Here is a 14,385-nt window from a genome sequence, read left to right on the forward strand (position 1 = left end):
AATTTCTTTAGACAAGTTAAGTTCGCCGAAAGATTGAGGGGCATAGTGTTTGAAGAGAAGAGAGAGAGAAGAGGAGAGAGAGAAGAGAAGATAGAGAAGAGAAGAGAGAAAGAGAGAAGAGAGAAAGAAAGAAAGAGAGAAAGAGAGAAGAGAGAAGAGAAGAGAAGAGAAGAGAAGAGAAGAGAAGAGAAGAAGAAGAAGAAGAAGAAGAAGAGAAGAGAAGAGAAGAGAAGAGAAGAGAAGAGAAGAGGAAGGGAGAAGAGAAGAGAAGAGAAAGAAGAAGAGAGAGAGAGAGAGAGCGAGAGAGAGCGAGAGAGAGCGAGAGAGAGAGAGAGAGAGAGAGAGAGAGAGACAGAGACAGAGAGAGAGAGAGAGAGAGAGAGAGAGAGAGAGAGAAAGAGAGAAAGAAAGAAAGAAAGAAAGAAAGAAAGAAAGAGAGAGAGAGAAAGAGAGAGGAGGGAGGGAGAGAGAGAGAGAGAGAATGAGAATGAGAGAGGAGGGGAGGCAGGCAGACGAAGAGAGATAGAAGGAATGAGTGAGATTTGATGAATACAGACACAATAACAGAAGGAGAAAAACACGTACGCAGGGAAAAAAACATTGACCTACAGCAGTGTTCTCCAAACTGGGGTCCACAACATAGAGCATAGGGGTACGTGAACAAACAAGGAACACACACGCCTCACTTCCCACAGTAAGTTGTGTAAGTATATTTCAAGCATTTTGTCATTAAATTATCTTTTTTATTCGTGTATTAAATTCGAATTTATTGACCAACACTCCTGCAATGCAGTCTTTTAGTAATTAGTATATCATTTGCATTATCCTAAATAAAACTTTGTTTAGCCATGGTGGAGGGGGGGGGGGTACGAAACAGTACAAAAAGGTAATAAAGGGAACAAAAGGCAAAACATTTTGGGTCACACTGGCCAACAGAACGATAGAGAAGGAACAGAGTTTTTGAGAGAAACCAAGGAGTCTATACGAGAGACTAAGCCAAATGAGTGACGTGAGGGAGATAAGAAAAGGAAATAAAATAAAATAAAAGAAGGAAAGAAAGAAGAAAAAACAGGAATATAGAAGGAAATGCAAAATTCTCACTCTTTGCAATTGCAATATATTTATGGTTATGTCTTTCTTTACTTATAACAACACTATAGTGTAAAATAGTAAGATAATATGTCATGCACATTAAGCGTCAGCAGCTTAGACTAAGAACAGAGAAAAATACATCGATGAGAATTATCGAAACGTTGAAAAACACTGATAAAAAAAAAAAAAAAATCATAACTAGAAACCCAGCTGCACGGAAGTTCTACTAGTCGAACTACAGAATTAGAAATAATCGATGACTGGCAACAACGGGCGTTTATGGGTGGTTTGGCTGTTGCAGCGTGCCTCCTCTCTCTCCCCTGCTTGGCATCGTGGTGGCCGCTCGCATCACTGGCTGTCAGGGACTTGGCACTTTGTCACGCCCGGAAAAAAGGTGCTTGGAATCCACTGCGTAAGAGAAGGTGGGTTATTGTAGTTTTGCGGAGGTGAGTCTTATTATGATATTATTATTTAAGTGCAGTTAAAGACGGTATTGCAAGTAAGTGCCTAGGTAGAAAGCCCTTTGGTCAAAACTACTTTAATTTGTAATATACCGGGTGTAAAGGACATCAGAAATACGTTAATAGTACTTAACAATCCTTAAGAAGTTAATATACTTATCGTAAGTTAGTTCCTTTCTCTAGTAGTACAGTATATATTGTTTTTTTAATCGGTTTGTTTTATATCATTTTGTTTTACCTTTACTTTTTTTTCTTTTTTTTACATCGACGAGGGAGAATGACTGATTTTTTTAATAATAAAATTGAAAGGGTGAATTGGAAGGGAAATAAGCAAATGGTGAACTGTTTTCTAGACTATTTCAGTCAACCTATGTCGGCATTACTGGTAGGCAAAGGCACTGTAATAATGAAGTATGATAGCTTTCTTCAATTACTCTAAATGAAAACATTTACTATAAAGACCGTCACTGTATAAGGAGGCAGTAAAACGACCGACGTAGTTAACAGTTCCTTTCCGACGTCTGTCCGACACGTTTTTTTTTTTTTTTTTTTTTTTTTTTTTTTTTTTTTTTTTTTTTTTTTTTTTTTTTTTTAGGCAGTGGTTCTATTTGCCATAAGATTATATAGTAAAATCCATTTCGTTTCTGAATTTCCCGTCGTTATCATTCTTCTGTTAAGTATATGCTTATCATCAGAGTAGTTAGCCTGTGATTATCTTGTTTGGAGTAGTTCTAGGAATTCGTGGAATAAGCTATAAACATGAATTCGTACGACGTGGGGGGGTTGGGGGGGGGGGTTAAAAAAGGGGCTACAGAGAGGACTACCCGAGTCTAGGGTGCTATTACTACGAAGAGTTCGTGAACCAGTGTTTTATGGGATGACCAATGCATTCGAATAGATTTTGGTGTCAAATCGTTCTCCTCTCGATCACCCTACTATTTCATAGATTAAAGTCCCAGATGGGAAGTGGTCATATCTGCAAGTACTTGTAATAGGGAAATGGAATATAGAAAGGATACATGCGATGATAAATTAGATTTAGAGCAAACGGCAAAGATTCTGAACTTAACAAGACCAGAGAAAAGCCTATTAAATCTCACAATCATAAACTATCATTTCTTGATGCCTACTTCTGAATCCCAAGGCCAATACCACCCACCAAGATTTTTTTTTTTCTTTTTTTTTTTATACTTGCCGCGGTAGATGTTAACACTGTCCATCTTCTATACCAGTATGTGGCCTCCCGTTCTCAGCTGCAGCTATATCCGTCCATTATCTGTTCGATAAATACGAAGCTGTTTTCTCTAAGGACTTCGGTCTGCGCCAGAGGATCGACCAAAACAACGCTGCATCGAGACGGCCGTTCATAAGAGACTTTTTAGTGGGTGTCCCCGATGCCTTCGTTCTCATTTGCTCTCTCGACTTTTTTTTCCTACTTTTATTTGTCTTTTCCCTCTTTCTGTCTCTTGTCTCTGTGCTCTGTCTGTGAATCTCTCCATCTCTGTCTCTCTTTCTTTCTCTCACTCTCTCTTTCTGTCTCCCTCTCCTCTCTTTCTTTCTGTCTCTCTCTCTCTCTTTCTTTCTCTCACTCTCTCTTTCTGTCTCCCTCTCCTCTCTCTTTCTTCCTCTCACTCTCTTTCTGTCTCCCTCTCCTCTCTCTCACTGTCTCTTTCTGTCTCCCTCTCCTCTCTCTCACTCTCTCTTTCTGTCTCCCTCTCCTCTCTCTCACTCTCTCTTTCTGTCTCCCTCTCCTCTCTCTCTCTTCCTCTCACTCTCTCTTTCTGTCTTCCTATCCTCTCTCTCTTTCTGTCTCCCTCTCCTCTCTCTTTCTATCTCTCACTCTCTCTTTCTGTCTCCCTCTCCTCTCTCTCTTTCTCTTTCTGTCTTCGTCTTTCTTTCTCTTTCTCAAACGGCCCTTGGTAATATTGAGATTTATGTTGTTGAGAACAAACATTCCCCAGATTACAAGTCGACACAGGAAATGAACTTTTTGTATAAACGTTTTAGGTTTTTGTGAACTAGAGATAGGAGATTCTTTGTTCGCAAGAAAAGTCATTAATAAATGAATAAATGGAGGTTGATAAATGGGTCTTATTTTCGCCTTTCCCCCTCCTCTCTCTTTCGGTCTGTCTATTCATCTCTCATTCTGTAAACATAGTACACGCTGTATACTGTCAGCTCTTGTAGCCGATGCAGGAACTCGTGCTGTGTGTCCGAAGTGCTTCCAATCGGTTGTTCCTTGCCGATGCTTGTTAACACACCACGAGCACTTAAAATATTATTAATTATGATCTCGTGTCGTTGTTGCTCTGGGAAAAATCACAACAGCGTAGGTCTTTGTCTTCGAGCTTCAGCCAAAGTGCCAGGCATCGTATTTTGGTTGTGTCATGAACAACAGACGCGCAAGAAACGGAAACGCAGTCAGCCACATCCTTTAGAAGGGGGATGTCACGGTTCGAACCCTGAGTAAACCATGCGACCACAACTAATATTTGTTTCATAGCTTAATTATGTAAACAATAGGAGCGACTTGTGTATGTCATTTACTTTCACTTAATTTACTTTTAAATTTTATATGAAAAATTAAAAAAAAAAAAAAAATCGGGGGTTTGACAGATCCACTGCTGTGTTATAGCTGGAATGTATGGTGGTACTCCGTCTACTGTGTATCCTGAACACCGTACGTTCATTTAGTATTTAGCCTAGTAGTAAAAATACACTTCAGAAACAAATTCTTAATATGTATTTTAACAAATTCTACCCATTTTCATCATCCCTTTCTTAAAGAAATCACGTTTCTTTACCCCCTACTAACAAAACCAAAACCCATATATCTGTCCATACACACCTCCACATATTCCCCAAGTCTCTCTATACATCTCTCAGTCCATACTACATCTTACCCAAACTCACCCATAGAACTGAGCAAGTTCTATATAAGAGAAAGCGAGAGAGAGAGAAAGAGAGAGAGAGAGAGAGAAAGAGAGAGAGAGAGAGAGAGAAAGAGAGAGAAAGAGAGAGAAAGAGAGAGAGAAAGAGAGAAAGAGAGAGAGAGAGAGAGAGAGAGAGAGAGAGAGAGAGAGAGAGAGAGAGAGAGAGAGAGAGAGAGAGAGAGAGACAGAGACAGAGACCTTGGAACTGAACCCTTTCTGCCTCCCTCCAGGGCGTGCGTGTCGGCGTGAGGTCCAGCGCGGTCGAGTTCCCCCGCCATGGCTTGTTCGCTGAGGAATATCATCAACTTCGGCCTCCTGCTCGCCGTCGTCGACCTGGTGAGTGGCCGTCGTGAGGCAGACGGGGACGGTCGTGGTAATGGCACTTATGAGACGGGCAATGGTAGTTATAAAGCCCACGATGGCCGTTATAGTGGATGATAACAGTACTAAGAGGATTATATTAGCATAGTTAGTTGTTATAAGGCCGATATTGATGACTTTACCGGATAAATACAGACAAGGATGGGTATAGTTATAGCAATGGCTGTTATAACGTCGATGATAGTTATCATTTTGGATGATAACAGTACAAAAATTATGTTAGTAATGGTAGTTATGGCGATGACGATGATGACGATATTGATGACTAGACTGGATGATAACAGTAAAGGCAAAGATGAGTATGGATATAGTAATGGTTGATAAAACACCAATGATTATTATACTGGATGAGTATGGTACAGACAAGGATGATCTAGTAACTGTTCGTCTTAAAATTTGGGTAGAGTTTATATATTCATATTATGATGATTGATATTATAAGATTGATATAAATATTTTTGGTGAGAACTGTAACGAAAATGGTAACGAGGAAATTTGTTTTATCTTTAAAGTTTTAAAGATTTATTATGATTCATTTTGTATATTTATGTTACTAAAATGATAAAGAAAAAATGCCTAAAATAACATTCATGATTATAATAATCAATAGTGATGGCTGGAGTACTAATAATGATAATAACCGTAATAGTGACCAATCTAATTATGATAATGAAAATTATAATAAAGATATCAGCAATGATGATTATAATGATAACATTGGTAATCATAATGCTGGAAATGAAAACCATAATAAAAGCAATGGTAATTTCATCGATGATAATCATAACGGTGATGTAAAATAATTTATGATGCTGGCAATGATGCTTACAATACTTGCAGTGGGAGAAAGAGAGAAAACCTCCGTTGAAAAATATACTTTTGGTAGAAAGGACACAAGCCAGGAGTAACAGCTGCAGAAAGCTCCCTAAAGTTTATTTCTCTTTCAGTTCTCCTTTTCCTTAGCCATAAGGGTCGACTTTGGTTCAGTGGAGTTCTTAGCCTAATTATCTTTCTGAAGTAAAGTGTGAACAATACCCGAGGTCTGATTACAACGTGTTCAGGAACACTTTTGTGTGGGCGCCCTGTTTTCTTTAGTCCGGTCCTGTGGCCATAACAGGGTGTCATTAAAACACATGTGATAAATAATTATCCACATATAGTGGATAATTATTTGCAGAGATCTATGTAAATCATACTTAAGAAAACTGTAACAGTGCAACTTTCCTTCCCAGCTGCACGGGGTCGCCACCTGCGCCTTCTATGGGTATCAATTCAGCATCCATTATAGGTGCCACTGGGCCCATGGCCTCCGCTGGTGCCAGCACTACCTCTACATGTCAGGTAAGCGGCGACTTCCTCGTCTGTCACTTTCTGTTGCTTTAGTTATATATGTTCCTGCATATACACATATACATACACGCAAATTCAAGCATGCGAGTATGCACACATGTGTGCATTGGCTTAGTGTTTAGTATTTGCATGCCATTTCACTTACTGTAGAGGAATGGCATGACGCCTCGAAGCTGGGCAGCCACGGCCCACTAGGGCGTGGAGACATACTGTGGCTTCTTACCAACTGCTGTCCGTACTCTGGGCTCAGTGGATGGCTCTGGGGAATAGAATGATTTCTGAGTCCATTTCCCTGTCAGTACTGGCAGTGTTGTAAAGTGGGGAATGAACATGCATAGCCTCTTTCCTGTGGATTCTTGAGTTAGGCAAAGAAGAGTCCTTGTGCCATTGGTGAGGGATTGCCGGAGGAAGTGTTCAGTTGATATGTACTTTTGGGGAGGGACTCAGGTAGTCACATATCTCTATTATGTAATTCATAACTCTGGATTGTTAGACCAGGAAGTCTGCAGATGCATTGGTGAGGTGGCAAGAGTCATGAACTCGAAAAAAGTAGTTGGAGATTCAGATATTGTTCAGAAGGAACAATACACATAACTTGAAGGTCATCATTTTGCAATTATTGCTATGTGGTAACGGAACCAATACATTGGTGTCACGCCTTGATACCCAATAAAAGATCTCTTAGGTTGTATTATGAGGTACAGTTCACAGGACTATATGTCCTATGGTTAGCTATAAGAGCACCTGACTCAATTCACTATACATGCTCCCACCAGAAGGTGTCTTGCCAATAATAGAGAGACAGATGATCAGAAAGATGCATATAGGATCATATATATAAAAAATAACTTTGTGTAAATACACAAATTTATTTATTGTCAAAATAGCTGATACTCGACAAGCCACCTTGTCACCTACTCCCCCCCCCCTCCCGCAGACCACAGCGTGCGCGTGAACATCGGCATCGCTGAGGGCGTCGGATGCCTCTTCTTCTCCACCATCCTCATCATCGGACTCTGCAAGGTGGGCATATATATATATATATTTTTTTTCCTTTATTTTAGGTATATAATGTGCGTGGGCGGGATTATTATTTTTTTTTTTTTAGTACGTTTGTGATTATCTTAATTTTTCTTTTATTTTGGGTATTTAATGTGCAAGGTGGATAGGATTTTTTAATGCATTTGTGGATATCTTTTTATTTTTTTTTTGCTTTATTTTAGGTGTTTAATGTGCAAAGTGGATTGTAATTTTCTTTTTTAAGACTTGGTGATATGTTTGTGGACATCTGTGGCATTTTGTTTTTTGGTCCTTCACTTGATTTGATTCGAAGATTGTTAGAATTTACAGTACTGATGTAAAATGCAGTGATATCAGAGTACAATTTTTGCACAAGAGAGAGAGAGAAGAAAAATAATTAAAGTCTTCCCAACACTAGAAAAATAAACAAACAAGACACCCGCAATATAGTAAATAAATAAATAGATTAATAGAGAACAGCCAAACCCTATCATCCACACCCCTCTGCCCTTCCTTACCCCACAGCGCAAACCCCTAGTGACCTGGACGTGGCTGCTCAAACCCATCGCCGTCGTCATCATCAACGTGTTCTTCCTGAGTCGCTGGCTGGCGCAGAAGTCCCGCTACTACCACAGCTTCTTGGACCGACGCAGCGACGAACAGGAGAATCTCTTCACCTACTTGGGTCTCGGCCTCACCCTCGTCCAGGTCTTCGTCATGCTCTTCCTCCTCTGCATCAACGGCTCCTTCACCTACAAGGTATGCGCCCTTCCTGCTTGAATGTTCGAGGAGTTCGTTTATATGCCCTCGATCGGGATTTGTACCGTTCTCAGGTGCACATAACTCTGGTACTGTTAAGGATGGACAAGGGACAGTTTATTAGGAGTCTTGTAGAGGAGGTAGAAGGCCATTTCTTAGTAAATGACCTTCGTCCTGCAGACCAAGTCCTGAGAAAGCTGAACTCCAAGTCCTCTTCTCAGGTGACAGCGGTTTGCTTAGTAAGTGGCCAAATCGTCTCAGATCCTGTTGTGGTGCGGGAGCATTGAGCTAAGTATTTTGAGCAGCTGTACGGGGTTGACCCACCAACAGTTAACTTGGATGCAGCGAACCTATGGTTGCATGATTGCCATCTAGCAGCCTAGTACCATTCCCCTGACCTGTTGAAGGGTGTGGTCATCCCTCTCTGGAAAGGGAAAGGGGGTTGATAGGACTGCAGCAATTACCGAGGCATCACACTGCTCAGTATACCAGGCAAGGTTCTCGCCCACATCCTTCTGAGACGTATCAGAGACCACCTACTGAGGCACCAGAGGCCAGAGCAATCTGGATTCACTCCTGGTAAGTCCACAATAGACTGTATCCTTGCGCTTTGATTCATTGTAGAGCACCATCATGAGTTTGGCATGGGCTGCTTGCGGCCTACATCGACCTTAAGAAGGCGTTCAATACAGTGCATCGGGAGATCAGGAGATCCTGACACTGAGAGGAATTCCAACAAGGATTATTGGACTAATAGTAAGCCTGTATACTGGCACTGAAAGTGCTGTAAAGTGTGGTGGGGGCCTGTCAAGCTTCTTTCCTGTTAGTTCAGGAGTGAGGCAAAGCTGTGTCCTTGCACCAACACTTATCAACACTTGCATGGACTGGATATTGGGCAGCGCTAGTGTTCAAAGTCATTGTGGGACAACTCTGGGCAATATCAAGGTTTCCGACCTAGACTTTGCTGCTGATGTTGATATTCTGAGTCCTTGGAATCCTTAGTGGTGGCTCTTGATGCATTTAGTAATGAAGCAAAACCCTTGGATCTAGAGGTCTCCTGAATCAAGACCAAGATCCAGCACTTTGTGGACTTACTAGGAGAACCTATTTGGTTTGTACTTGCTTGTGGTGATTACATTGAAGTCACAGAGAGCTTTACATACCTTGGTAGTATAGTTCATAACTGTGGGCTGTCAGACCAGGAAGTCAGCAGACGGATTGGTCTGGTAGCAGGGGTCATGAACTCTCTCGACAAGAGTATTTATAGATGCCGTTACCTGTGCAGAAGGACCAAGCCACGTGTTGTCAAGGCCCTGATAATGCCAGTTTTGCTATACAGTAGTGAAACGGAGATTATCCTGTGCCTAGGAGTCACATCTTCGATGCCTTTTGCAATCAGTCCTTGCACCGGATCATGGGGTACTGTTTGCGGGACGACGTGTCAAACCAACGGTTGCACCATGAGACTTGCACAGGACCTATTTCCTGCACAATCCGTGATCGCCAACTCAGGCTATACGGTCACCTGGCTCGCTTCCCCCAGGATGATCCTGCACACCAGGTTGTCTCTGTTCGAAACATCCCTGGGTGGAGGAGGCTTGTGGGACAACCTAGGAAGTCGTGGCTTGGGCAGATTGATCAAACCTGTCATGAGGAGCTTGAGATGGGCTGAGTCCCTGCCTAGCGGCTTGCCGTGAGGGACTCTCGTAAGTAAAAACGAAGGGTGGATGTGGCTATGCGCTCCCTTCGGCATTAGCTCCTTAATGATGATGATGAACCATTTTGTTACAAGGTAAAGAGTTGCTGATTAAAAATCAGTTAAAAAAATGTGATATATTTAGATATATATTACTTGAAAATAGGAACAAAAATCTGCTAATTCTTGTTACAGTAGAAGTTTATGGCATCCCAACCAAGTAAATGGAAACAAATAGGCGACTTAGCAAAAAAAGAAAAAAAAAAAAAAATTACATAGATTTGTTTATGATGTGAACTCCTTAGTGAGCACTGGGATGGTACCCTCTTAGGCAAGTGGAGAACACCTGCAATCCCTCCTGCTTCTCACTAGACTATATATATGTATATATATCGTGGATGCGCATACATGTATACATACATATACATATTCATACGGATACTACTACACACATTGCAGGTGCTCCAATACCAATATCTTATTTAAGAAGGATAATTATCAGCATACTTTCTGACAATTTTTAAATCAATCAAATGGAGGATAGGCCTACTGATTGTTATGTCGCTAGGTTTTCTCAATTTATTTATCGTTGATGTTCTGGGTAATGAAGATATAAGTTTGGTTTAGATTGCTTTTCGTCTCCTCTTCCAGATCCGCAAGCAGGGTGCTCCAAACACAGACAGAGCGGAGTGTGTAATATAGAAGACCAGGCGTTGTGGGGGTCTGCACTAGGAAGAGAGGAGAGAAGTCAGCCTTCCACCTTGGGAATCAGATGGCATTCTCTCTCTCTCTTTCTTAGTATCTCTCTCTCTCTCTTAGTATCTGTCTCTATCTCACACTCTCTCTCTCTCTTTCTCTCCCTAATATTCACGACTTCTCGGCAACTTAGTGTGCTCGAGCGAAGGGGTCGCTCATCTTTGCACTTGGCTCACCTGCCCGTCTTGTGCAGGGCAGCCTTAATGCATTGGACTGTGCAAGCCCCTCTGCAAGCAGTTTTATATGTAGTGTGTAATCAAAGTATCGATTTTGTGGTCGTCTATACTTGTTAATTTTTTTTAGATGTGTTTATTTTATGGCTTCTTTTTTTTCGTTTTCTGAGTGGTTGAGACAGTGTATAAAAGGTGATAACCTTCCTATGTAGATTGATTGAAAACTGGTGGGCAGTAGTGAAACGCCAATGTGGCCGTACACTTTTATTTCTTACACACGAAATATATAGGACACGTATGATAATAATAATAATAATGTGAGACGAAGAACGCGATGTAACTAGCGGTGCTGAGTGGGACCCACCGGCCTGGCCCCTGGGAGAGGGCAGCGCCGGGAGGAGAGTAGCAGAGGTCCACGCGGTACGGTCTGAGGAGAGTGTGAGCGAACGATACTTACCCTGCTAAGGGCAGGCTCGCCGAGGGCTTGAGACTGGGTCAACCTCTGCTGACCTCTTATAGGCCCGCTGGATGCCTGAGGCGGGCTTGGGTAGGTGCTGGCAGACAGCGAGCGTGGGTACACACGTGGGCTATCCCCACATGCTGTGAACACGGCCACATGGTCAGCGAAATTGCATGACTATGCAGTATTGTTATGACTATGCAGCATGCTAGATTGCAGAGCGATATGGCGGTCACTATCAATATGGCATACCATATTCACGTGGTGTAAACCGCATGGCGGAGTTATACGCCCATGTGTACGCCACGAAGCAGCTGGGTCGGATATAAGGCTGGGATATAATTGACCTCGCTCTCAATTTATTCCTCACTCACCCATGGGGTCAGAACCCAACCCTCGCGCGCACGGACTCCCGACGACACCCGTGGCAAGCTGACCGACGCATGACCTCCCAAGCTACCACCTAACGCAGTTAACTTACGTCGTGACGCTCTTCCGTAAAGGTGCAAACAACGAAGACCGTGTTTCACTGACTCTGCCATTTAGTATAGTGGGACTCTTGATACCTGAATTAGAGACCATTAAACAGTGCAGAGAAGCTTAACCTGAATCTCTCACACTCTCGCTATCCTAAAGAAAGCTAGAATATGAATAAATAACTAACCCTCTCCGGCCACGATTCGAACCTGGGTCTTTGCAGGCAGGTAGAGTGTCTGTCTTGCCGCTATCCTAATCCACAAGGCTATAATTAAGCTGCCGAAAAATGTATGTGTAATTGTGTATTTTAATGACATTTCCTTTTTTTTTATGAAAGGGCCTATCAGTGTGTTATTTAGATTTTATTTTTTTCTGATGCTTTTCCGTGTCGATGAGATGGCTTCTTCGGACGTGGCGGCGAGCGCTTGGCTTTGCTTCTTCGCCGACAAGGTTCTTGACCCGGGATCTTGACACGCTGCTCTCTCTCTCTCTCTCTCTCTCTCTCTCTCTCTCTCTCTCTCTCTCTCTCTCTCTCTCTCTCTCTCTCTCTCTCTCTCTTCCTCTCTCTCTCTCTCTCTCTTCCTCTCTCTCTCTCTCTCTCTCTCTCTCTCTCTCTCTCTCTCTCTCTCTCTCTCTCTCTCTCTCTCTCTCTCTCTCTCTCTCTCTCTCTCTCTCTCTCTCTCTCCCTCCCTCCCTCCCTCCCTCCCTCCCTCCCTCCCTCTCTCTCACTCACTCTCACCCTCTCTCTCTGTGAGTGTGTGTGTTTCTCCCTCTTTTCCAACTCTTTCTCAGAAATATAATCCACGTCATTAACCTAATAAAGAGAGAAAGGCAAATTAATAAACTAGAGGAGATACTTATGCCACAAGCAACAACAAGAACACCAGCACCGCCCATGCCCCCCACATCCCCACCCCCTCCACCCCCACCAAGCACAAGCAAGCAAGACGGCAAGAAACCCGACCGAAGCTCCCGGGCGCAGATAAGCCATGAATGTTGCATAATTAACTTAATGGGAGGGTGAGGGGGAGAGGGGCGAGAGGGAGAGGAAGGGGGAGAAGGAGCGAGAGGGTGAGAGAGGAGGGGAGGAGGGTGGGGGAGAAGGACGGAGAGGGAGGGTGGGGGAGAAGGAGCGAGAAGGAGGGAGGGTGGGAGAGAAGGAGGGAGAAGGAGAAGGAGGGAGAAGGAGAAGGAGCGAGAGGGTGAGAGAGGAGGGGGGGAGGGAGAGGGAGAAGGAGCGAGAAGGAGAAGGAGCGAGAGGGAGAAGGAGCGAGAGGGAGAGAGGGAGGGAGGGGGAGAGGGAGAGTTGATGGGGCCCTGGGAGATAGCGATCAGCCTCCGCTCGGCTCTCATCCGGGACTCCGCTCGTGTCCGGGAGGCGGTTGGCGCGTCTCCGAGATTTCGTCAGATTCTGAATTCCTTTTTTTCATCTGAATTCTGAAGCGGGAGTTCTGAATTCCCCTCGCGTTTTGAAATCATTTTTTTTAAAAAGAGCTTTAGAGTCTCGAATTCTTCTTTCTTTTCTTCTAAATTCTGAATTCCGGCGTTCTGAATTTTCTTTTTTTGCTCTTGTGAATGCTGAAGTCAAGGTTCTGAATTTTCTTTTAAGATCTTCGGATGTCTGCATTCCTTCGTGCTTTGGATTCCTTTGGAGTGCTTCGGAGTTTCATGAAAAAGACTGAAATTCATGAGGACTTCATTAACAGGAACGTCGTTAATGAGCTTCAGATGTTAATTAAAGTTTGCGACGAGAAAATCCTCACAGAAGCTGAAAATATGCACTATTTAATGAGGAAATTCTGGTTTGGATGAAAATTAAGGTTCATGAAATTAGCTGAAACAGTATGTTCCCGTTAAACATATTTCTCAAAAGAATTTTAAAAATTATTGTATATAACGAATAGAAAAAAAACTTTAGATATAAAAGAATTAGTTTCATGGCAAAAAAAAAAATCCTCAAATATTCTCAATTTTTTTTATTGCAAAACGGTTGTATGTTCAAGTATACACACGAATAACCGTTTTATTACTTTTATCCTTTCAATATTTCTCTCAATTTATATGTACTGTGTACTATGACAATATATATCTATATATGACAATTATCTGTTCCTTTATCAACCAATCCTTGTTTTTATTTATTTACTTATTTATTGTTTTTATTTATTTACTTTCACAGCAGGTAACGCATCTAAACACATCCACTTGCCCAAATATGTTGTCAAAAAGAGCAATAAAGAGAATGTTTTTTTTCAGTTATTTTTCATTACATTCTCTCAAAGGAAACTTATTGCATCTTCTTTTAATCCACATGAAAACTGCTGTCAAGGCAAATATTTCACTGACAAAATTTTGCATCCCAAGCTGTCATGTGGTGATGCCTTCATTCATTTTCTTTCATGTTATTAGGGGATACTGAACTATTGTCAATATTGGAAACAGCTAAGACACACATGTGAGCAAATGTAACTCGCGAAATTGCAATTATTATTATTATCATTATTATTATTATTATCATTATTACTACTACCACTATTATTATCATTATTATCATCATTATCATTATTGTTATTATTGTTATCATCATTATTGTTATCATTAATAGTAGTAGTGATTAGTTTTTGTCGCAGTATCATCATGTATTATTGTTATCATTGCTAACATTATTTTTATTAATATTATCATCGTCGATGTTATTGTTTTCATTATTATTATCATTATTATTATCATTCTCATTAACATTATCATTGTCATTGCCATTATCATTATCATAATTATTATCATCATCTTTATCATCCGAAACGCAGACCGACACAAGGTGTTTATT

At 41.7% G+C, this 14,385-nt stretch overlaps 1 protein-coding gene across 6 annotated transcripts in view; it reads left to right on the forward strand.

Annotated features, from left to right (window-relative positions):
* Positions 1 to 11,598, forward strand: part of LOC113803000 (uncharacterized) — a 67,100-nt gene extending 55,502 nt beyond the window's left edge. For 5 of the 6 annotated variants that reach the window (XM_070139976.1, XM_070139978.1, XM_070139974.1 and 2 more), the window contains exons 2-6: positions 4,717 to 4,822; positions 6,100 to 6,208; positions 7,155 to 7,240; positions 7,763 to 7,996; positions 10,344 to 11,598. In XM_070139976.1, the coding sequence (XP_069996077.1) occupies positions 4,763 to 4,822; positions 6,100 to 6,208; positions 7,155 to 7,240; positions 7,763 to 7,996; positions 10,344 to 10,394 (540 nt within the window). In that variant the 5' untranslated portion in view covers positions 4,717 to 4,762 and the 3' untranslated portion in view covers positions 10,395 to 11,598. Of the gene's footprint in view, positions 1 to 1,360; positions 1,515 to 4,716; positions 4,823 to 6,099; positions 6,209 to 7,154; positions 7,241 to 7,762; positions 7,997 to 10,343 lie in introns of those variants that run through there. The other variant, XM_027353706.2, reaches the window with a different exon arrangement.
* The last annotated feature ends 2,787 nt before the right edge of the window (positions 11,599 to 14,385 follow it).

Source organism: Penaeus vannamei, chromosome 26, assembly GCF_042767895.1.
Source record: "Penaeus vannamei isolate JL-2024 chromosome 26, ASM4276789v1, whole genome shotgun sequence".
NCBI lineage: Eukaryota > Metazoa > Arthropoda > Malacostraca > Decapoda > Penaeidae > Penaeus > Penaeus vannamei.